Genomic DNA, 23,598 nt, shown 5'->3' with positions numbered 1-23,598 from the left:
GATATTTATGCTTATTTAAATTAAATTATAAATGAATAAATATATAATTTTAAAAGCTACAACTTCCTCCTTTGTTACTCTGCAGAATCTTCTGCAGAATTTGGATGCAAGCAAGGAACTGTGAGGTTATTTTAAACATCTTCTTTAGATGTCAGAAAGAAGCAATATTAAAGGAAAGAATGTGTACATGCACATGGGTTTGATTCTCCTCTGACTATAAATCAGAAAAATTATAGTGTAAAGCCAATGTAAACAAGGGGGAATATCAGGCACTTGAAATCAGAGCCAGACTGCTTTCAGAAATGTTAAGACTGGGAGAATCCAAATCCAGATATCACTACTGTCACTGAATCTATGATTAATAATGACTATTTATTACTATTTGTGTGCATTAAAGTAGTGCCTTAAGGCATTGTACAACTTATAGAAACAGAAAATTTTTTGCCCCAGCCACATCCAATCTATACAAAAGATATCTGGAGCAAGAGAAAGCCACCTTGTTGTCTTCTGTCACTTAGTGCAGAGGAACATAAGAAAATAGAGGAAATAATCTGCCAAACTTGCACTGGAGATCTGGGGAAGAGACACTTGCCTCTACTTACTGGGTACTGTGTTTAGCTACAGACCATCACTTACCTATGATGTCTGGACTTGGGCTGCACATGGAGCTGTGCCCTCAGCTGTGCCCCATGTGCAGTCAGACAACGGCAGTTCTTTTACTGCTTGGTCAGAGAAGAAATAAGTCCATCAACTGAATTCTTGCAGCATGAACTGGCAGAAGGACCATATTACAGGAGAGCATGATGGCTGTGTGCAGATATGACATCAGTATGGACAAGACTACCTGGTCTTTTCTATAAAGTTTTTCTTTTCAGATGAGAAATGAAAACTGTTGAAAAATTCAACGTTATCCTGTCTTTTAAGACTGGAATCTCCTTTCAGACAAAATAATTTATTCCAATTGTCAAAGCTCATCAGACTCTCAGCATGAGGCTTGCATAAATGGGTTTATTCCTAGCTGTTTCATTTGCACACTGCATGAAATTTTTTTCCGATTTAATTTCATCAAGACTTTCTTCACAGACACTAGCAAAGCTTCTGCAAGAGCACTGTAATGTAAAACACAGTATCTCTTCCTTATGCTCCTGTGGAAAAAAAATAGAGTAAACCACAATATGCTGTGGTATGCTTAGAAAAATTCCCATTTTAAAATGCTTTTTCTGAAATAGGAAGACTATGGAAGAATATGACAAATAAAGTAATAAAGCCATGTTTATGGGTAACAGATAATAAAGTGCTGCCAGCTTGGATATGCCCTTGCTGTTTAAAACCTCCCATGGTAAAATTAGTAACATGCAATATCCTACAGTAGTGGTGTAAAACACTCCCATGAAATTGTAGTGTCTGGGAATATTACCATGGCATCATTGCTGTTATTTTTCTAAAGAAAGTGCCTCTCTGTTGCAAGAAAACTCATCAAGTGGTGAATGTGAAGAACACATTATTGCAAAGGCACAGGACTTGGGAAACCTAGCTGTGTTCTCCTCTGGACGGTTTGCATTGAATAGAGATGTACAGGGCAGGTCCTACAAGGAGAGGGGCTCTTGTCCTTGTCCAGGCTTCTGTAGGGCAGCCATCATGACTTCAGCAGATCCTCTGAAACCTTCTTGGCTTTAAGACCACAGTAAGGCAAGAGCTTTAAGTTCAGAGAACACATGCAAGGTTGAGGCGATTCTCTCCTGCCATTATGCACATTTGTTTATTCTTCTAAGGAATTTATTTATTTAAGAAGTTTTCACCTCGGGAAATAACCAACTAGAAAATATGAAGAATTATTAAATAAAGACTAAAGTTTAATTCCACAAAGTAGATGATAGCTCACAGTGGATGCTGTATATCATTTGTATTTGCTTGAAAAAAGATTGCTTCTCTAATATACTGGTCCTGAAGCACATCCAGAAGGATAATGAGAGCAGGGCTGCCTCAGAAGCTGACACAATCAGACAGATATTTTAAAAAGCCTACAAAGATTTTACACCCTCCAGTAGGCTGGGGCAAAACAGGATTTGTCAGAAGCAGGAGCAGGTAGCAAGACAGGCTTTGTCAAAAGCAGAAACTGATGCTGGAGTGGTATTGGTCAAAAACATTAGTCTTTACAGTCAGTTCCTGTCAGTATTATGCCTTTGAAATAGCCAGTATTTAAATTAATGTTTTCCAGTGAGCTGGCCTTTGGGAGTCAAAGAAACAAATAAATTAATCTGGAAGAATGAATCTGCTTGAGACATTGATAAATCTGTTATGACAATGTAAGGCTTATTAAACACTGAGAAACATTATTTCCCTAGCCTTTGGGTCAAATGCAAGTTTTAAGGTTAATAGAGGAAATCAACATTTTAAAAAATGTCACATGGACTACTTTTTTTTTTATTATTCTGCTTTTGACAGGAAATTCATGATTCAATGCACTTAACTCAAAAATATAATGCATGTAGTGAGATGTTATCCAAATATCACAATACTCTGAGTTATAGGGACAAAACTGAAATGGCATAATACAGATAATGCCAAAATTTGCGAAACGAGCGTATCCGAGGTCTTCTCATATATTACTGTTCCTCTGTTCTTGAACATCAGCACTGGCCTGCCTTCATGAACACTGTTAGAGTCACACACAGTCTTTGCTCTGACTGTAAGGAGATGAACGGCAGGATGGATGAAGTTTTTTGCCAAGGAAATCACTCAAGCTTGATAAACAGAAAAGCTACACAGTGCTGTTGATTATCATGATGTATGCTACAGTGAAAGAAGGTGGAAGCACAGGGGCTGCCTACACACAGTTTTTCCTCTCAGTAGCAGTCTCAGTTTCAGCAGAGGTTTTTGTTGCAATTTATGGCGCTAGAGAAGGTTTCCTCTGAGTTGAAAGGTTTTTGCAGGGGGCAATGGTACAACTTGACCTGCTATACTCAGGAGGGTTTCTTGGCCCCAAAAACCTTGAGTTTGCTACCTCAAGTGAAAAATGACTCCCACTGTGAATATTCTTAGAAAGAAACAGACCTACACAGATATATATGAAAAACTCCACACTATCCGCTGCCACAGATTCAGGAACTCATCGGGTGGAAAACAGTTATGCAATACCTTATCCTTTGTACTCCATAGTTCCCATACTTCTGTTTCAAAGTATCATATGTGGCCTAAGCAACTGCCTGGTGGGATAGAAATCCTTAGTAACCCACATTATCTTACTGGTTGGTCTCCATCACAGTAAATCATACCTTCATGCAGTAAGAGGAAAGACCATTAATTTTCTTGTACTAAAAGACGTGCTTAATGCATCTGCTGTCTCTGTGTTACAGTTAATGGTGCCAGGCAGACTTTGTAGATGTATCTCAATATTACAAAGATGAGTTGACTAACAAACTTGAAGGCCCTTCAAACACATCCCCTCTTGGCAGGGAGTCAGTGGTTGCTGTTCTCCAGAACCTGACATGTTGAGAAACCCCATGCTGAAAAGTAATCAGGGAGTGCCCCTCAAGATCAGGGTTGACATCCACGGGCATCTGGAAGCCAAAAAAGACCTATACAGTCTTAGTCTTGTTAGTCTCACTAGTTTCTCTAGTCTCATTATTCATTCAAAAGACTGTGATCTAATATCCTCTATTAGATTTAAGGACTTTAAACAGAATGGCTCATAAAAGGGATAGTCTTACGATCTAGATTCAGGAGGCAACCTCGTTCATGCTCAGGTGGGTGAATCCAACTCATTCATTCACGTGTGCATTGGTTCAGGAAAATAAACTGGCATTTTTTTATAATTGCCAGTGAACGCTCTTGTCAGTACACAAAATTAAACATGTCAGAAATCCCATATGTCATCAAGACCCACGGAGAGAATATTTTACAGCGGCATCTTTCACATCACCCGTGGGAAGAATCAATTCTGTCCTAGCACATGGTGCGTCATCCAGCATACACCTACATTTCACAGGCATGGGCTGATAAACACCCACACCAGCTAACTTTAAACCAACCGTTTGAGCGTAACAGCCAAGGCAGCACAAAGCTAAGTGGGGGTTAACACCAAGCATATTTTTTCCTGTCCTAGCTAGCAGGTAGGCTTCCCAGCCAGAGCTCACCGTCACCATGGTGATGTTTCCAGCCCTCCCCAAAACATTTAGTTTAAGGCTAATTTGGATAGGTCTGCATTAGCTGTGGGCATTTCAGTGACTGCAGCACAGACATAATCATAGCAATGAAAGGCTTTAAGAAAGATTTCAAAATAGCCAGGTAATGTTTATTTTAAATGTCTGCCAACACCACTCCCACTGGTGGAAGGAGGACAGTTGCAAGGCAGGGTAGAGGGATAGGCACCTCTCTCAAATAAGTCAGAACACAAAGGAGTGCTGCAAGCAGCCCAGATTGCTTCTGATTGATTTGATACAATGTTGTAGACAAAATCACAGTGATGAGAAATTTATGTCCTTAAAACTGTGCATTTTTTTCCTGTATATTCCACTATTAAGTGTAGAGCTTCATAGGAAAAGACTTAGTTTCTGTATCTTTTGGGCACCAAAGATGAGCTTAATTTTCCTTTTTTTAAAATTTATTCTTTATAGTTATATAAAAATAAGGTAACTCATACACAAAACAATTAAATTGTTAGACACAAATTAAACTGTAGACACAAACAAAACTATTATTTAATCTCTTTTTATCTGAATTTCTTTCCACATTATCTTCTGTAATCCTGGAATTAGTATACCAGAGCATCAGTAAGAGTGTCCTATCATTCCCTTATCTCCTACACACCTCATTTGTACTCACTGCAGCACTACGATATCTCAATAGCCAGAAAAATCACTTGGCACTGCATATATTCAGGTTGCACTCCCTTGGAAATAAATAATTTAATGCTACCTATTCTATAAATATCCTTATTGCAAGTCACTCAGTAACCATAATGATAAGCTGCTTTAATTGAAGAAGAGACCTGTATTATAATGTCTCTTAATAGATTCCCTTAACAGCTATAACAGACTGCTTAAGTAAGGTATTGTCTCTCTACAGAGTAAAATAATTTTAAATAAAGATTACTTGTAAGTGCATTTCCTTTAAATGATTATAGAGCCAGATCAATGACTGTGGTCATGCCCATTGGCACTACCCCAGAAGGCAGTGTTGCTACTTTCTCTTTAATGGGTAATAGGGTGCTAAAGACACTCTCTCTTTACCCTGTTACCAAGTCCAAATTAATTTGAAGACTTTGAAGAATGAAAGCTGCTTGGCAGTGCTTCCAAGCAGTCAATCTTCTGTACACTGCACTTACAAAAATAAACTCCTTTCCTCACTCAAAGGACAGACTGCTCACATACACCATCTCAGCCAGAATTAACTGAAAAAAAGAGGAGGTGTCATTAGCCACTAAAGAGCTGCTCCTAAAACAGGATGTCAAACATGAGGTATGGATTACAGGGAATTAACACATAGCAGCAGATATACTTTTCAAATCACATCCTTACTTATTGTCTACCTTAAATTTGTGGACGCAGTTAAGAAATGAATTAATTAATCTCCATGGAAATTCCTGATGCAGTGTTTGAATGTGTTCTAAAATCCTGAAAAATGTAGAAAGATAACTAAAGGGCTTAAGAGCCAAGAAAATACCAAGGGTTATGTTAAGGGTAGAACAAAAATTTGTAACTCTCCTACCAGCAAACAGCAGAACTTAAAGTAAATGTCAGCTGAAACACAGATGGCCTCTCCCTCAAAAACAGATTTTGCTGTCATGCGGTTTGTTCAGACATCATGACTGGTTAATCTAGTTACTAGTGTGTAGTTCATGAACTTCATCTTTGCTATTACTTGAATGTCTTAATTTCTTCAATTTAAAATTCATACTGCATTGCAAGTTTCTATAGCTGTACATTGATTCAATCAATGTACATTTATTTTTAATTTAATAATAGTTTTTTTCCTGTCACATTATCACAGTCAGGTGAGATCCTATATTGCCTATACAGTTTTGTATTTGCACCACATTCTTGAAATCAGTCAACAGGCAGAATTTTACAACTAGAGGGTGCTGGAGGACCATAATGTAAGATGGCATGCAAAACTTTCAATGACCTTTAGTGGAAAGAAGAAAAATAAAATAAATCAATTATTACTGCTCAGTAGGACAAGCTAATATGTTCCAAGGTAATAGAAATACTGCAATATTATCTAGTGTAAGTAAAAAAGAAAATTAATTCTTTATCGCTGATATTGGTTCATTTTAAATTTAGTTTCAAATTTGCTGTTAAACTTTGCTTCTGGCCTTAGTTTTTGTGCTGTAAGGAACAAAAAACCTTTATCTGAACAATATGCATTCCTTTTTCTTCCCTTTGTGTGAGTTGGAAAGCAATTACAGTGTATTATTGATTAAATGTTTTATGATAAAACACAAAAGCCATCAAGTAAGCAGGAAACCACGAAGGAACAAAGATTAATTTAACAATAAAATCTATAATTGAGATTTTACAGATAGAATGTGGACACTAATTACAGATAGATCATTTAATAAGAGTTCCAACAAGAAAATTATCTTCCAAAATTCATATAATTTCCAACACAGGGTAATTATTTTCTTGCCTTCCAGTACTGTAAGAAAAAATACAAGTATGAGAATAAATAATGTCTATAAATATAGCACTCTGTATGTATAAAAGTTCCCTCTCCCTTCCTTCCTCTCTTATACTTTTCCTTCTCCCTTTCTTCCTCTCCTATACTTTTCCTTATTGCTTCTTAGGAGTCTTTGACAATTCTGCAATTACCTTCAACCAAAAGAATTATTAAAATTTTGAAGCAGACCTTTAAGATATCCCTTCCCTCAGCCCTGGTTCAAGACAGCTCAGTAACAGCTGGGATTTTTCTTCCATTTCCTTGGATCAGAAAGAAATCCAAAGGACAAACTGTGGCCACCTGGTAGAGTGGCTCCCTGAAACCCTCATGAGAAAGTGGCCAGGGAGCTGGTGAAAAACACGTGACCATTCTCTGAGGAGCAGATCTCTTCAACCCAAACATGATAAGTTGCAACCAGCCTGTGGATCACAAAGTGGCAGTGGTTACAAGAGGCCCTGGGAACATGCAGGGCTGCCAGATGTCCAAGCGAAGCCGGTGTGGCATGCCATTGCTCTTCTTATATTCCCACTTTTGACCTTTTGGTTGTGCAGGCTTTGCTGCATGTGGACAACATTCTCATGGTGGAAAACACCCAAGTGATGCAACAGTCCGATTGTGGTGGCCTGCATTGGCTCAGTACATCCTGGGCATGCCAGAAATGTAGCATAAGTGGGATTGTTTCTGTTTCCACACTATGGAAGGTCTCATGTATTTAAATTAGTCCCTTCTGAGCCCAAGAGGCGCCAGTAACTCGTTTCCTCTTACGAATTGCAAAGTTTGTGAGAACTGCCTTATTTTCATATTGCAACTAGTAACACGTACACATGTTGTAACTAGCTGTGGTGCCCCAGCTTTACAAGCAGAGACATATTTCTCTGTACACTCTCATGGGCCGAGGCCAAGTCCCTGTGTTCTGAGAGAACACACGCTACTCAGATGCCTACATACATGCAGCTTCCTTTAGGCTGCATTTCATCGCATGACTTGCCCTTACAACGGATGTACCCTGGCATCCACAGGAGGCTCATGATATATTTAAGAGTCCTAGCCCCTTAGACCTTTGGACATGCTTTCACTCCTACGTGTTAGCTAGCACACAAACGAAAAAGGTATAATTAATGGTGAAAATAGGATTTCATTCTTGACAACTGGTTTGTTTAAAATGAAAGCTGTCAAGGGGATAAACAAAACAAGTCAAGTAAGATGTGTCCAATGCAACAACAACAAAAAAAAGTGACTTACACACTTGCCAGATGCTATAGAAGGACAAAATAATGTAAATGTAATGTAAAAATGTATAACAAACCTCATGCTGAACTGCATCTTGTGATTCCTCCCTAAACTCCTGATACCTTTAGTCTAGAAAGTGGCTTGTTTGTTTTTGAGATATTGTATCTAGTTTGTGCCTAAAGAAACAGCAGTCAATATTTGGCCCAATGTTTTATTGTCAGCATATTCTCACGCACTTAAGTGTGCCTGCTTCATGGACACAATTGTTGGGGTTTTTTTTCCTAAATGAGCTGATTTTACAAAATTAGTAGTTCTCTGATCTTTATTTTTCCACATAGACAAGATCTGCTTATTTAATGCTGCCTTTACTTACAAAGTCTAAATAATATGAATTACATCTTAGCTTTTTCTTCAACAGTGCCATCTAAAATTATACAAGAACAAGATGTTTGGTGGGTGGTTTTTTCCCTCTGGAAGTCAGCAGAAAAGCTGTTAAATACTACATATACTAGAATACTGATTTTAATAATACTCAACGTGCACATCAGTTTCATTGTCAGAAACACTTTAAATTTCTGTATGTTACTAATAAGTGAAGAGCGTTATTCAGCTTTATAACGTAGTATGCATTGTCCTTCATATATATTCCTAAAGCAGGATGTGTGCTGTACATTTATATACAACGTTGGTCAGAGCACAGACATTGCAGTGTCATGCTTTCATTCAAATTTCAGATGCCATATGTTCAGTACAATCGCACGGCATCAAGATGCAACATATTGCTTTGCAAATGCAAATAATTTCACACAGTGGCCTTCATGACTGGGAAGGGATAATGAAATGGGTTATATTTTATACATATGAAAAAAATAAATAAAAGATTTATCATAAATATATGGACCAGTATATGACGTTGAAGAACAAGAAGCAAAAAGGGAACAGTGCTCTTGCATAAAGATCAATTCTCTTTGCTGCTGACGGAATGACAGGCTTGGGAGGAGGAGGCTTCTTGTTGTTCTTGGCTTGAGATTTCCCGAGCCCATTGTTGACTTCAATGGGCTTCCCATAACAGTCATAATTTGATAATTCAAAATCTCTTGGCAAGCTTCCAACGATGCTGAAATCATTGGATCTCAGATCAGATTTCGAAGTGCAAACTTTTTTGCATCTGGTCTCACCAACCTATGAAATAAAGAGTGAGTGGAATCACGATGTACTCACCACATCCCATTAACAAACTTAATGCAGCTGCTAGAGAACACTGCAAACAAACATACAGGAAATTACTTGTTGATAGGGATACATTACATCAGCCTAATTTGCGAATGGTTACGTTATAAAGTACTTAAGGATGATCAGTCAATCATATAAACTAATCCAAACATTCATAATTGTGTGATTTTTCATGCACAAGATGCCTCATGCTGTGCAATCTGCTATAGTTAGACTCCTTCATTTTAGGATGATAGAAGGGGAGGGAATATTTCTGTGGGGAGTATTTTTGGATATTAGTTCTGTGCTGATGAACCTGCAGGACAGATACTATTCAATACTTGCATTTTTCTGAGGTCTGGAAACCATAGTCAGAATTAACCCTAAAATTCAATGTTTGCAATTAAATGGAGTCTTTTCTGGTTCTAAATAGTTGCCAGCTAAAGATCCTATACCTCATCCTAAGGTGACTGCCTTGCATAGCACGAAGGCACTTTCTTTGTGCCTGCGGTACTTGGTGCCTCTTTAAAGACAAGTAACACAGATCTGACACCGTTCTCAGCACTCGCCATCCATATACTGTGTTTTACCAGGAAATCTACATCCAAATACAGAATACCCATGTTTCCTGTAGCTCCATCAGTGCTCTTGGGGGTGAATTACTACTGTGCTATGGGGTAATCATTGTCTGTTACAGACCAGACAACAGTTCTGGCCTAGATAATGAACACTCAGAAAAAAAACTTATTTGATGCCTTTCAAACCCATGCGGCTTTTTTTGTGGGGAAAAAAAAGATTCCTATATTTCCTTCCTTAGATTTTATAAAGCTTTTATCTCAGGTTCAACACATCTCTAGGAGGACCAACCTCACACTGTTCAGGGAGCTTGAAGTGATTTAAAGACTACTTGCAAGACACTGTGTTTTATGACTTGGGTAAACCTCTCCCAAAATTTCATTTCAATTGGACTACTCAGTAAATTAGGGAAAAAAAGGGAAAAGAATACAGACTATGAATTTGTTCACATATATAACCCAACAGTTAGTCAAAAAAATGCTGGATCACAAATTAGGCTATACACATGGGCAACTGACATAAACACAAGTTTAACTAAGGCTTCCTAGAGCCACTGGTCCACTAAAAGTTGGTTCTTCCAAAAGCTGCCTGTCCCTTCTTTCCATTAGTCTGTCTCTCCTCCACAGTGCCTTCAGGTATTTTACGCTCAGCTGTCTCCACCTTTGGTTTTCTGCAGTCTTTGGCTGATAGTTTGGGATATTTACATAATTATATTTTTGTAAAATAATAATAGTGAAATACAGTACCAGACTTATGGATGAATGAAAAACATTCTGAAGACTATAATCAGCTTCTCTATGACAACTGACAAAGTATTCTGCATGGAAAGAACTAAGACAGAGAGGAAGAGACCTAAACTTTGACTAGGGTTTTTACTCTCATTATTGACAATGCTGATGCAAGGTGGAAGAGAAGCATGGCACTGTTCCCTCTACAAACAGTGGACACACCTCCCCAGATTTGCCAGAGTTATATTTTTCAGGAAAACAGTAAATTTTGAAACTGATACACTAAAACTGAGGCTCAAGTTTGTCCTGATCACAGCCAGGACAGGGTTAATTTTTTGCAGTATGTGGGAGGGGGCATAGCTAGGGCACAGATATTATTCTATACCACCTCACATCATTGCTGGGGGTGGGGTAAAGGGAAGAAGAGGTGCCTTCTGGTCGACAAAACATGGCAGAGAGTTTTCATAGGAAGTTTTCCATGTGAATAATTTCTTTTCTTATACCTTTTGTTATTAATGTTGTTGCTGTTTCTTATCTCATTGCTGTATCCAGTAAATTGTTCTTATCTCAACCCATGATCTTTGCCCTTTGTGCCTCCAATTGGAAGGGGGGGGGGGGGGGAGTGGTGCATGGTTTTAGTGGGACTACTAAATTGAAGAACACCATTCCTAAACCTCAGCAAGGTTACACACAAAATTAAGATTCCAGGTCACAAAAAAGAAAAACAAGATAGGTATTCCCTGATGGTAAGGCAAAACTATACATACAAATATTCTGCAACTGTTTCCCAGTCATCAAAGAGCTGACAGTCTGGGACAGTGTTCATTATTGAAGTAGCAGGGGCAAACTCTCTATTAAGGTGGTCACTAACACACAGATAAACATGATTACATGGCCCTGCGTGACATGATGCTGCTAGTCACTGATCCAGGATGTTCCTTCCAATCAGATCATAGCCCGGGATATAGGTAATAAAGATGTAAAGCACACCCTTGTGCAATGAAAAGGGAACTTGCGAGATTGCGGTGCATGTTAACTGAAGAGTCACAGGAATATTACATTTTTTCCATGGTCAAAACTAATAAGATTTAGTAAGGCCACTACAAGAAATAGAAGCCTCCTTTTGGATTTGCAAACTTGTAATGCATTCCTCATACTACCAGCAATAAATTGTAAAATTCAGTGACGCTAATTGTAGCCTAAGTGCTCTCATTTACAACACAGAATATTCCTGTTCCAACTGCAGTATCTAGAGAGTGCTCCCCTAAAGGCTGCTACAAGTCAGTTCTCATTCACTTGCAGGCCTGAGAGAATGAATTCTAGGTCACCTCTGCCTTATAAGCAGAGAAGTGTTCACAGCATGTTCACACAGAACTCTGCTTAGTTCAGTGTCAGCTGGAGTACTGATTTATCAGGGTGACACAATTTTCCTTGTAAGAGCAGCCTGGCCCAAATTTTTCTTTAATAAGTATATATTATTTTTGAAAATAATTTAATTCATTTCCCTGGGTTTACAAATCTGTCATGCTTCCATTTTCTACACTCAGCAACTGCCTAGCCATACTTCCAAATTTCTTCTCATACATCTCTTCAACTCTCCAATATTTCTGTTGTTTTAATTTAAATTTGCTGCAGTTGACCTACAGCTTTCCCTAAACAAAGTCAGTTAATATATATTAAGTATAGATAATATATATTTATCTGCCTTTTATTCATTTTGTCTTAGTCTGTGCTAGAAGCCTAATAATAATCCTAACAATGCCTCTGTTGCTTCTGGTGCTCCTCCTCGCTTTCCACATTTACTGCCCAAACACTCAGCAAAGGCTACAGGAACCATTTCTGTGAAAAACGATACTGCAGGGCTTGATTTTAGAGTACTGCACTGAAGATGTGTAAAGAAAGTAAAGTGTTGTAAATGATATATCCTTTTGACTTCATCTTGACACAGAAAATATTTGATATCATTTGCCTTATCCTGCCCTTGACCTGTGGGCAGACCCACAGGTTTGACGCTTCCACCAGATTTATGGGTTTTCCCCTGCAGGGGATGGGGAGCAGTTGTTTGGGAAGGGAAGGCTGTTGGGATAGTGTAGGGCCATCCCATGCCCCTGAAGGAACTCGGCATCCATTCCTTGTCCCTCTGGCATGGAGGTGAGGAGGCCAAGGAGGACACAGGAACATGACATGATTCTTGGGGCTTGGACCAAAACACAGACTTAATTCCCTGTTTCTTCCAGGATTGGGCCACCTTGTCTAGGTTTGGTGTGATGGACAGGACACCTGTCTTTTGATGAAGACCTCCGAAGTACCTAAACATGTGATGATCCTTTCTCACCTTTTACAAAATTCAGGCTGAGCAGTGCTCACTGCCAAGCTCAGAACCTGCCACTGCTCCAGAGCTGCAGCGTGTGTGCCTCTGCAGTGGGGCTCAGAAAGGCTTTGGTTGCAAAATCAGGGGAATAATGTGAGAAGAAAATGGGGAAAGAGGAGAAAGAATACCTGCTGCCTGTGCATACAGACTGGCAAGCAGAGGGAATTAACTCCCCATCGCTGCCTCTGCTGATTCTGTGCTCCTCCTCACTTTCCACATTTACTGCCCAAACTAGTTACATTAGATTTTCCTTTAAAAACATCCAGAATGGAGAATTTTTTCCATGACCGCGTTCCCCACAAACATATGTACCTTATTTCTAACCTGAATTTATTTGGCTTCAATATTCAGTCATGAGGCATGACTATAGTTAGTCTATTAACTGGTACTTACAGATGCTAACAAATCTAACCTTGATTTTGCATAATTCAGATGATGAATCCAGGCCAAGTCAAATGGTCTTAAGCCAAGTCAAATGTTCTTAAGAGTTTCTTACCTTCACATTATTATCTTTGTAAACCTAATTGATAATACTTTAAAAAATTATATTCAGTTTGATTAAATCAATAAACACACATATCAGCTTTAATTTCACTGACCCATTTTAAATTTGTTAGCTAACATGGGGTCGAATGATGTATAATATTAAAGATAATTAATACTTACAAATAATAATTATTAGTCAGCCCCCTGTATGCTATGCAATCAGTATGACTGATTGATGTCATACTTATAATTATTCATGTTTTGTCACTTAGCCTTTAAAAGTACTGGCACAAAGTTAGCTTCTTGCTGTATTTTGGAACCCTCCCAGTTTTAAAGGATTTATCAAAAAATCAACTTTAATGTTCCACAGTACTCATAGACCAGCTCTTCAAAAAATCCTAGATGCAACTTAAGCTGAAATCTTGATTGTAAAACATCTAACTTTAATAGCTATTGTTTAACATTCTCTTTAGCTACTGTGAATGAGAGCTATTTATTATTGGATTTAATATATCTGGCTTTTCCACAAACATAAAGCAGAATATTTGTTCAACACTTTTCCGCTAATTCTTGATTCTTACAGCATCTCTACCTAGTATAGGACCATTACTCTTCTTACTAGGTTGTGTATTCTTGCTATATATGCAAAGTAACTTCCTATTGCCCTCAGTTATGCCAAGCATATATCTTTTTTCTTACCTACACCTATTATCTACACCTATTTTCTTGATTTCAACTTACATTAATTGCTATCACCTTCCACTTGCCAGTGAGAAGAAAAGAGACATGCTTGAAGCTGAAGTTACTTTTAAAAATTTGGGGAGTTTGTTTTCAACTGTGCTGTTTGATAGGTCTTGGGTTTTTTTTTTTTCCATTAGTATAGCTTCACTTCTGGTCTGCAGCTGTTTTGAACAGTGTTAGATAGTTCACCAGCATAATTCATATTTTTTGATTAAATTCTTCCAGCTAGATGAGATAGTTCTCAAATTTGTGAAATCTGACATTTCACAGCACCAAAAATACCAGGACTTGACTTAATTTGTTTTGTGCAACTAGAATAAAGATCCTTTTCAACTGACTGTTCCTCCTGTGATCAAGTCCTCTTCATCCATCAGGATGAAGTGTAATAAAAAAGCCCTAATTTTCGACTCAAGAATTTTCGAGAGCAGAAATGTATTGTCCTTTATTCCCAGCAAAGCTTCAGACATGCTCCAGCAGCCTCTCAAGCTCAGCACGTGTCCCTCAGGCTGACGTGCTTTCCTACTGTAATGCTGCATTCTCTGCCCTACACAGCACATCTTCCTTGCCACCTTTGCTGTTGCACCCAACCTCTTTTTGGCATGCAGATCTATGACAAATCCTGCTAGTTGTGTAAGAGTCTTCCATACAAGATAAAGGAGGAGTCTTCTAACAAGCTCTGTCATTAATCTTTCTTGCACTTGTCTTGAGCTCTTCTCTTGCTCTTGTCATAATGATAGATGTAGATCATCAATAATATAATGATTGTTTAGTCAGACTGAGTATATTTTCCAGTGCAGCACAGCAAGAATTTGCTACCACGTTCCAAATACTCCTTGCAAAGTACAGCAGAAAAAATATTAATGCATAAAATATCACAGTATCACACCATAGCTGAGGTTGGCAGGGACCTCTGGGGATCATCTAGTCCAACCCCCAGCTCAAAGCAGACTGCTCGGGGTCTTTTTACAGCCATGTTTGGAATTATCTCCAAGGATGAATACATGAGTCACTGGAGCAGAAAGTACCTACTCTGTACCTGAAATGCTGTCAGGAACTATTAAAATAGGCTGCAGCCTGTGGTTTTGTGTACAAGGTAAAATGTAAAATGGGTTTCTGATGGTTCTGCAATAAAAATTTGAGTCTGGAGTGCCACTGAAGGAAAAAAGACAATACAGGAAGATCAGGTCACCACAGGTCAACACCAATGGTCAGGTGTATTATAAATCAGTAGAGACGAACATAACCCATATTAGATTTCAGAGCCTAGATGTGGCTCTGACAAGACAAAGCAAGCAATAGCACCGCTTCTTTTTAAAAATAACTGGGATTAGGGCTATTACCACCACTTGCATAGCACTATTCATCATCTGCCAGAACCATTCTTTTAGCAAATGTTCTCTCCAGTCATTAGCACATTATCTGTGGGGGACAGCTTCTATAAATGGGCTTGATGAAAATGTGACTTTTCAAATCGAAGGGTGTTATAGTTAACAGGGCAATCTCTCCCTGTAATCACGTCAGCAGTGAAAGCAAAAAGAAACTGATTCATCTTCAAAACATTTCCCTTTTTGCTTGTTTTTCTCACTGTATGATGTTGCATTGCTAGGAAACACATGCGAACTCCTACTGAGGCTTCCCAACAAAAAGCCTCAACTGAAAGCAGTTATCACCAGGTTGCATAATTTTCTCCTCTACTTAGAACAGCATCTACTTGCAGCCGCTATGAGCTAAGGGAGCCAAGCTGTACTTTTTCATGGCTTTTTGTCTGTAAATGCATAGCCATTGCTGCTTCTAGAAAAACACATCAGAAGTGCTTATGTTGAATTTTCTCTTTTTTTTTCTACAGATTCAGGGTTATCTTGACAGATAGACCTCTTGGCTTTAATCAGACAGTCATACTGATAAACCTCTGGGTTTAAAATGGCACTGACATTTCAAGGGTTTCTGTTGCAGGGAGCATGACTCATAAAGCATGGACTTGGGGTGTTGGCGAACACTAGCAACATGCAGCTTTTACATAAGCCAGTACCCAGGATTTGGTGGAGAGGAGAAGCAGGTACACATCCATGGAAGCCTTCCTCGATCTTTAGGTGATTGGCAAATTGTGAGCTCTGTTTTCACCCTGACATCTTCACTGTCACTGTTGGTGACCACGAGCACTGACTCTACTGACACAGTGCCGAAAGTGAAAACTTCTAGTGGACCCTTACAGGTTCTGCTACACACGATCTCTTCTCCTAGCCTTCCACCATGAATTACATTAATGTTTCATGTTTAGGATATACTGAAAGTTTTATCCCTTTACCCAATTTCTTGTCATAAATATGGAAAAATAGCTGCCTGTATTTTAAGTATTATCATGTGTTTTTGTTATGGTTGTTTTTTACTAATCAAACATGCCAGGTCTCCAAATCAGATGCCATTTTAACTTTCACAAATGGACCATGCACACGAAAACAAGTTCTTTCATGAAGGCTAGAATCAGGAACGACTGATCACTCCACTTGCTTCCCTGTGCTCCTCCAATCCCCCTCCCACCTAGGGCCTTCCTAACCCAGCAACTCCCCTGTACCTTATATACAGGCCCCTTCCCCAAATCTCCTGCAGAGACATCACCTCTGCAATGCTGCAAAAGCAGCAACAGCCCAACTTGCTGCTCAGGGAATGGTAGCAAACTGCTACAGCATTGGGATAGAGGGCATTTTAAAGAGAAATGAAGTAACTTCTCTTTTAAAATTTGGTTCCCCTTTCATAACTTACAGATATATATCAGTACCATTCAATTAATGTTTCAAAATATGTAAGTGCTTCATTTGAACTGCAGAAACACTTACAAATGGAATTATTTATACTCTCTGTTTTTTCCCACTTGGAGTTTTTTGCTTCTATGTCTTTTCTGTTGGCTTTACTTTTGAGTCCCATCTGGTCTATCCACTGTATCAAGGTGACATTTCCAGATACACCCTCAGTCACTTTTGCCTAAGTACCATCTCCTATGTGGAAAATGAACATCCTCGAATATTTCTACAGGACGCATACTCATTTCAGGGTGCAGTTCTAAGTTGTCCTTTTTCTTTAGTTGTCCTAAAGCTACACACCAGGTCACCCAAGTCTTTCCAGACATTTAACAAAGTATTTTCTTTTTCCTCTCACACAATCCTATATGACCCTGATGAGAAACAGCTCCTGAAGTTCTGGTACAGCACTCTGGCCTCTTTTTGTTTTGTATTCTTTATGCCTTTCAACATACAGTTTTTTTCCATTACCTGTTTCTTTAATGTTTCTATCCCTTGCATATTTGCCATATGACGAATGCATTCGCTACTTGATCAGTGCTAGGTCTGTATGGGAGCAATCCAAATTTCCTGAGGCAGGCCTAGTTTTGGATCAGGAGTCAGAACTACCAAAAGATTTACACCTGCTTTGATTTAGGACTTTAGTATAGGCTTTTGCATGGCTGAGAACTTTCAAAGTACTCCTACACAGTAGCTGGTTCAGAGAGGGAGTTTTCAGCTAGGCAGATTTATAGCTTTCAAATGTATAAAATGTAGCACCACCATCCTACCACATCCTGATGTCAAATGATTCATTGGTCTGGGACCTTTTTCTATCTCAGCCTGGTCATCTTCCCAGAAATTACCAGCCCAGGATACCTTTCCTCTGGCAGGTTGTGTTTCAAAGCAGGCAGATGAATTCCAGCTGGATGACTAGTTATGAGCCACTCAGCCATGTGACCAACTTTTATAGCAATGAATACCATGTCTTGGTAAACAATTTTTTTGTAATTCTCTGTATAAAGATCATCAGAAGGTACTGGAATGTTAAAGGTCTCTCATAACAAACTGGGAAGACCCTGAAAAGTGCAAGTCAAACATGAAAAGCTGACGCTGACATTTCAAGATTGTGGAGGGGAGACACTATGAGATCTTGGAAGGCAGACTGAAGTCTAAATTCTCAGAACCTTCAGCTTGCTGCTAGACACCAGTCATGGGGAATGTTGCTGAACTTCTGTGGACAGTGATTCCCCTTCCTCTAAGTCTTAAAATCCACTGTACACTCAGTGCCTTCTTGAAAAAAAATTAAAAGATGAAAGGACAACAGACATAATAAAAGATATAGTTTTGTTCCCTGTATAGGTATGACAACAGCACCTGAAAGGGTGTACACACCAAGGAGAATCAGTAATTTAGCAATTCACACTACTGAAAAACTATAATTTTTTGTTAAATTTGCCATTGATCAAGCTGAACACTTAGCACTTTTTAAATACTTGGAATAGGAAAAATATATTTTATGCTGCTTTGCTGGATTGCTGCAACTATTTTGTCACAAGAAACAGTTGAATTTGGGACCTGCAAATTGCTGAACACAAAAATATCACATTCAGTTCAGGGAAAGCAAATCTATAGCAGAGCCATCTTTCTACTCAGTTCCCATGTTGCCTGGGCTTGGAGAATTACTTGTAACACAAGTCAAAGCAGTCATGGGGTTGCTCTAAGCTGAGTCTAGCTGCCTGCCAAAACAGTTCCCAGAGATTCTTCTGCCAGATGAGAATTAGGGTAGTTAAGTGCACTGCCCTGCAATACCTGCAGCTCTTCTGGACTAGGGGTAATTAGTTATCAATCCCAGCTTGATACTAGGACAGGGTTTTGGCCACTCTGGCATAAACTATTTCTTCTTTAAAGAAAGATAAAAGTTAAATTGTACCAATAGTATCACTTGGATCTGGCCTCATAGCTTTACTTTATACAAAAAAATTGCTGAGTCATGGAAAAGGACAAGCCAAATTCACACTACACATACTGTAGCATAATGTATTTTCTTCTGCAGAATAAATGTCAAATAAATATCACTGAGGACCGAGGGCAGTTGGCCTGTGATGTCTGATAACTCTTGGAGCACAAACAAGGACTTCTACAATAACAGGAATACAGCAACATGATAGAAAACTTTGGCTTGAGCAAAGATGTACGTCATCTTTGTCCTTATAATGATATCTGACTGATTTATGCATAAACGCTATCTGGCTACAAAAGAAATGCAGGAACTGTTTGACAGACAAAGAGACCTGACTTTTGTTTATAGATGCCAAGACTTCTGGATTCCTGGCTTCATAGATGCTTGACATACAATGCAGTGCAGCTGTGGCTATCCGGGGGAAAGCAATGAGCTGGGCGTTATTTGAGTATGGTCTCAGCAAATACTGTCTAAGAGTTCTGTCCTCTGAATAGTTACAGTTTGACAGCTGCTATTTATTATGAGAAAAATAGCAACTGTAAAGTTGCTTGCTACTTTATTTACCTGAAGCTTAGCAGCAACCATGGTGCTAGGATATTAAAAGACACATTTTTCGTTTAGTACATCTGACCCCAAATCACTAGGGACCAATTGGTCACGTTTCTAGTCATTAGTTACCAGCACATTTTTAATGTCTTGGCCACTTCTAAAATTAAGCACTATTCAAAACTATTACCAGAGTATACTCCTGGAATTGTTTTAATAGAGGATAATGCTGATTTTGTGTACAGATCTTTGCAGCTCCTACCTGTAAAGTGCTGATGTGGACAGGAGTCCCTGTGCCATTCACAGTGTTCTTCTTGGCAGCATTTCCACCCTTCCCTTCCGCTTGCTCTGCCTTGGCAATCTTTGCTTTTTCGGCTTCAATTCTCTTTGGATTGTTTAGCATTACCTGAACCACAGCATACTCCACCAGGGACGCAAAGCCAAAGAGAAGACAAACAATCAGCCAGACATCTAAGGCCTTCACGTAAGACACTTTGGGAAGTTCAGCAGCAAGAGTAGTACATTCAGATGCCAAGCTGAGCACTGAGAAAATACCTACAAAAAGAAAAAACAACATATTGATTAAGAAAACTTCCTCTCATTGATACTGGCTGTGCTCTTCCTCTGAAACAGACAATAGTGAATGATGTTTTGTAACAGTGAATGGGACTTCACAATGTGGTTGGTGCAGCAGGTGTACAAAGTGCACATGCCTTCGGTTCATGAACATATTAAACTGAACACTTATGTAGGATATTGCAGTTAATGGTGAATTATTAAGTATCTTCATTTTATAAACAGAGAAACAAGTAAGTGAGGCTAAACTGGTTGTTGTGGTTTTCGTGCCCCAACACACAGCTGGGAAATGGGCTTTCCAAAGACTTATCTTACAATGTGCAAGTCCGGGATGGTGGAAAAGAAATATATGACTCTTAAACCAAAAGACTCCAAGTCCTTTAAATTAGACTACCATTGTCCCAGAAATCTGAACTGTGCTGCAGCAGGAGCAATTCCCTGAATGACCTGTTCACGGGTGTGATATTCAAACCTTAGGTAAAAGGGAAATTTTGCTGAAGAGCAGAGCTGTGTGAGCACATCACAAAGTCTGTGTTCCCGATTCACTGTGAAGATGAAAACAACGAGGTGACTGAGGGTCTACAATCATTTCCAATTTGAGCTTCCAGGACCTAGAGGAAGCTTTCTAGATAAAAGGGCATTTCATGAAGCCCTTATCATGTACAAAAACGCACATGTGCAAAGGCTGTTGAAAGGTCACACTCATTGTGGATTTCAACAAGCATTTCTCCTAATAAGGCTTCCAAATGCCATCATCCACACAAGGCTCACATCCCAAGAGATAAAATACAAGCCTGATCTCACAGAAAGATTTCTCACAGGGTCCTATGAAAAGAAAACAGTAGTATGAACAGCTACTTTTGGAAAAAGCTAACTTTGGAAATGGCTGTCAAGGGGGAAAACTTAGTTCAATCTCCAAGTTCAGAATGTCCCATTTTGGTTTTATGAATGCTAATGATAAAAAGCTTTACTTATGAGTGGACAGCTTAATGAAATATAATTGACATCCATAGAAAATGTTGGTCAAAAAGAGATATTCAGTTAGTCTCAACTACATTTCTTATACTGGTCACATGTGCTATCCAAAGCATAAAAAATTTGTCATTCATAGGGAGATAATTTTCTTCAGATAGATTTTAAGTAACTGAGGATGTGAAAATATTAATTATATTGAAAATATCTGTATTTGCCTATGAAAATATTCAATTCTAGTTGATCATAAGCAACACATTCTTTTGCTACTGTTCCTATTTGGATTTCAATAAAATTGATATGATACTTTATGTGGCATTAATCTCAAATGGGCAATTCACTAGCTGCTAAAACACTGAAGCGTAAAGAAATGTTTACAGTCATGCAATATTAAACCACAGAATTTTATGATGTTTTCTCACTGCAAAGCTGGATTTTTTTTTGTCCATGGGGATAATACAGAATGGGCAGATGCGTTACCTCAGAACAGAATGATATGGTAAATACAAAACAGACAATCCTCAGTGTCCACTCTGGCTTATTTTCCATCTATTGTATCTGAAGCATTAAGGTACAAACGTGCCTATAAGGATAGAAAGTAAGCATAGAATACTTCTTTAAAAAAAAATTATTTTCACTTGCCAACACCTGCTGGCTGGGGATGGATCACAAAAAGACTTCAAGAACAAGTACAAATAAGGCTGTACTGCCTCTTAACATATACAGGACACATCTGCCTATGTCCAGCATGCTGTTTGAATAACCCTTACCCTGAATAACCAAATTAACCAATGATATGGACTGGCTCAACATCTTGGATAAAGCAATTTTTTCCTACTGACTTTAGAAGTGTTTACTATCTTAATATGTAAGTTTTATTATCATGCCTGGTGCCAAAAAAATTTGTACACCAACTTTTTAGACCTTAAAATACTATATCTTACATTATTGGATTGAATTCTACAGAACTAACTTAGAAGTTCTAGTAGCTGAAAATATTTTTGTGGAGCTTTCATTGTTCATGAATTTTCATCACTCATTTCAACTGAGGCCATGGTGACCAGCAGCTAATTCCTTTTTTCTGGATTCTTACAATGAAAGGTTCATTCTCAGAGTCTAAGAAGCTTCTAGGTTTTCAAGGTAACAATAAAGCGAGACAGAAGCACATAAATATTCTATTAAGCAACCATTTGCTGCCTGATGAGAGTTGGCATGGCCTTGGAGACCCTAGTACCAGAGCTGTAAGTCATGCCTCTGGCAGCAGCTGCACTAGGTGCCTACCTAGCACATTCCAAAGCTTAAGGCTGAAATGTGAGTGAGGAGCATGAAGAAATAAACTGAAAGACTATTTATTAAAAAAAAAAAAAAGGGAAACAAAAAATCTCTCCTTTTCTTCTTAGGGAGCACTAAAGAGAAGGGACCTAGAGCTCCTTCCTCCACACTCGCAAAGTAAAGGGAAAGCTGGCATTTTTAGGAAATACCTCTGCACTTTTTCCCCTAGTGTGGCATCCCTCTTGATGACAAAATTTGATTTTACCAGTACGGTTAGTTAGCTTCCAGTCTAAAGCATGATTGTACAGAGCTACTATTTTAAAAAATGACCTATGGTAACATGTAAATGTCTGAAAATGCCAGTTCAGCATAGCATTTCAGCACATGCCAGAGAAATAAATCTCCCTTTTTTTGAATCTAACCAATTTACTGACCTCAGCACTATCTCCTGACAGTAAATTCCACAGGTTAATTATGTGCAGTAAAAAATAATATTTTCTGGTTTACATTGCTGCTTTAAAAATGCCTGGGTTCATCTTACTAATGTTATTGAAAAAGCTAATATTCTGACTTGCTTTCCGTTAAATTTGATATCTCTAGTACATTCTCTTCTCTCATTAATCTCCATAAACTAAAAGACATCATCTTGCCAATCCATCTTCATATTAGAGTTGTAACATATATCTTTATGCCTTTCCTTTGAAATCCTACAGTTGTTACAATTTTATAAAATAAATGACTAGAACTAAGACGGATCTGAGGACAAGAGTGATGAGTGGTGAGTGGTGCGTGCCTGGCCACAGACCTAGCTGTCCTTTGTATGGGGGGAACACACCATTGATCACTATTCCAAGCTTTTAGTTACCCTGTTGTACCCCCACCTTCACTCTGGACCAATGCTTCATTCTGCCAGGCCACTGTGGGTGGACAGAAGTCTGACATCCCTCAGATCCCTATAGCTCCAGGGAAGATCTTACTCCCTTTGGGGATAACACAGCAGTGAAGGAAGGAAAGGACTTTTTTTCAATGGATGCTGGCATCCTTTCCACCTGTAAAGAACAGCAGAGTCCTGTGTCAGGCTCACTAAAAGGTGAAACACCAGCATCGAACTAGAAAGAAGCATTCAGTGATATCAGCCTTTATGTTGCTCAGCCACAGCTGTCCAGATCCCAGTCCTTTGTGGATTTCTCTACCACCAGATGATTTAGTTGGGTGAAATGAAACAGGTATAAATAGGGCTTGCAATTTAGTTAGTTCTTACACAGATATAGGCTTTTTTTTTTTTTCAAACAAACATAAATCCTCTTCCCAGAACAACAATCAGTCTATAAAAACATAATTCTGCTTACTGGCTTGCCATGTGTTTTGTACTCCTAAATCACCTGGAAACTTCTGAGATGCCTTGCCATGGGGAGCAGTAGCCCACAGCACTTAATTCTAGGGATGACTGCATTAAGATATTAGTAGGTAAATCTGAAGTAGCTTCTCACA

At 38.7% G+C, this 23,598-nt stretch overlaps 1 protein-coding gene across 4 annotated transcripts in view; it reads right to left on the bottom strand.

The window, feature by feature from the left end:
- Positions 1 to 6,484: 6,484 nt before the first annotated feature.
- GLRB (glycine receptor beta) overlaps positions 6,485 to 23,598 on the bottom strand; it is a 49,959-nt gene continuing 32,845 nt past the window's right edge. For all 4 annotated transcript variants that reach the window (XM_064652325.1, XM_064652324.1, XM_064652327.1 and 1 more), the window contains 2 exons: positions 19,550 to 19,842; positions 6,485 to 9,072 (listed from right to left, as the gene is read on the bottom strand). In XM_064652325.1, coding sequence (XP_064508395.1) covers positions 8,776 to 9,072; positions 19,550 to 19,842 — 590 coding nt within the window. In that variant the 3' untranslated portion in view covers positions 6,485 to 8,775. The remainder of the gene's footprint in view (positions 9,073 to 19,549; positions 19,843 to 23,598) is intronic.

The sequence above is a fragment of the Pseudopipra pipra genome, chromosome 4 (genome assembly GCF_036250125.1).
Source record: "Pseudopipra pipra isolate bDixPip1 chromosome 4, bDixPip1.hap1, whole genome shotgun sequence".
Classification (NCBI taxonomy): domain Eukaryota; kingdom Metazoa; phylum Chordata; class Aves; order Passeriformes; family Pipridae; genus Pseudopipra; species Pseudopipra pipra.
This window is presented reverse-complemented; position numbering and strand designations above follow the sequence as displayed.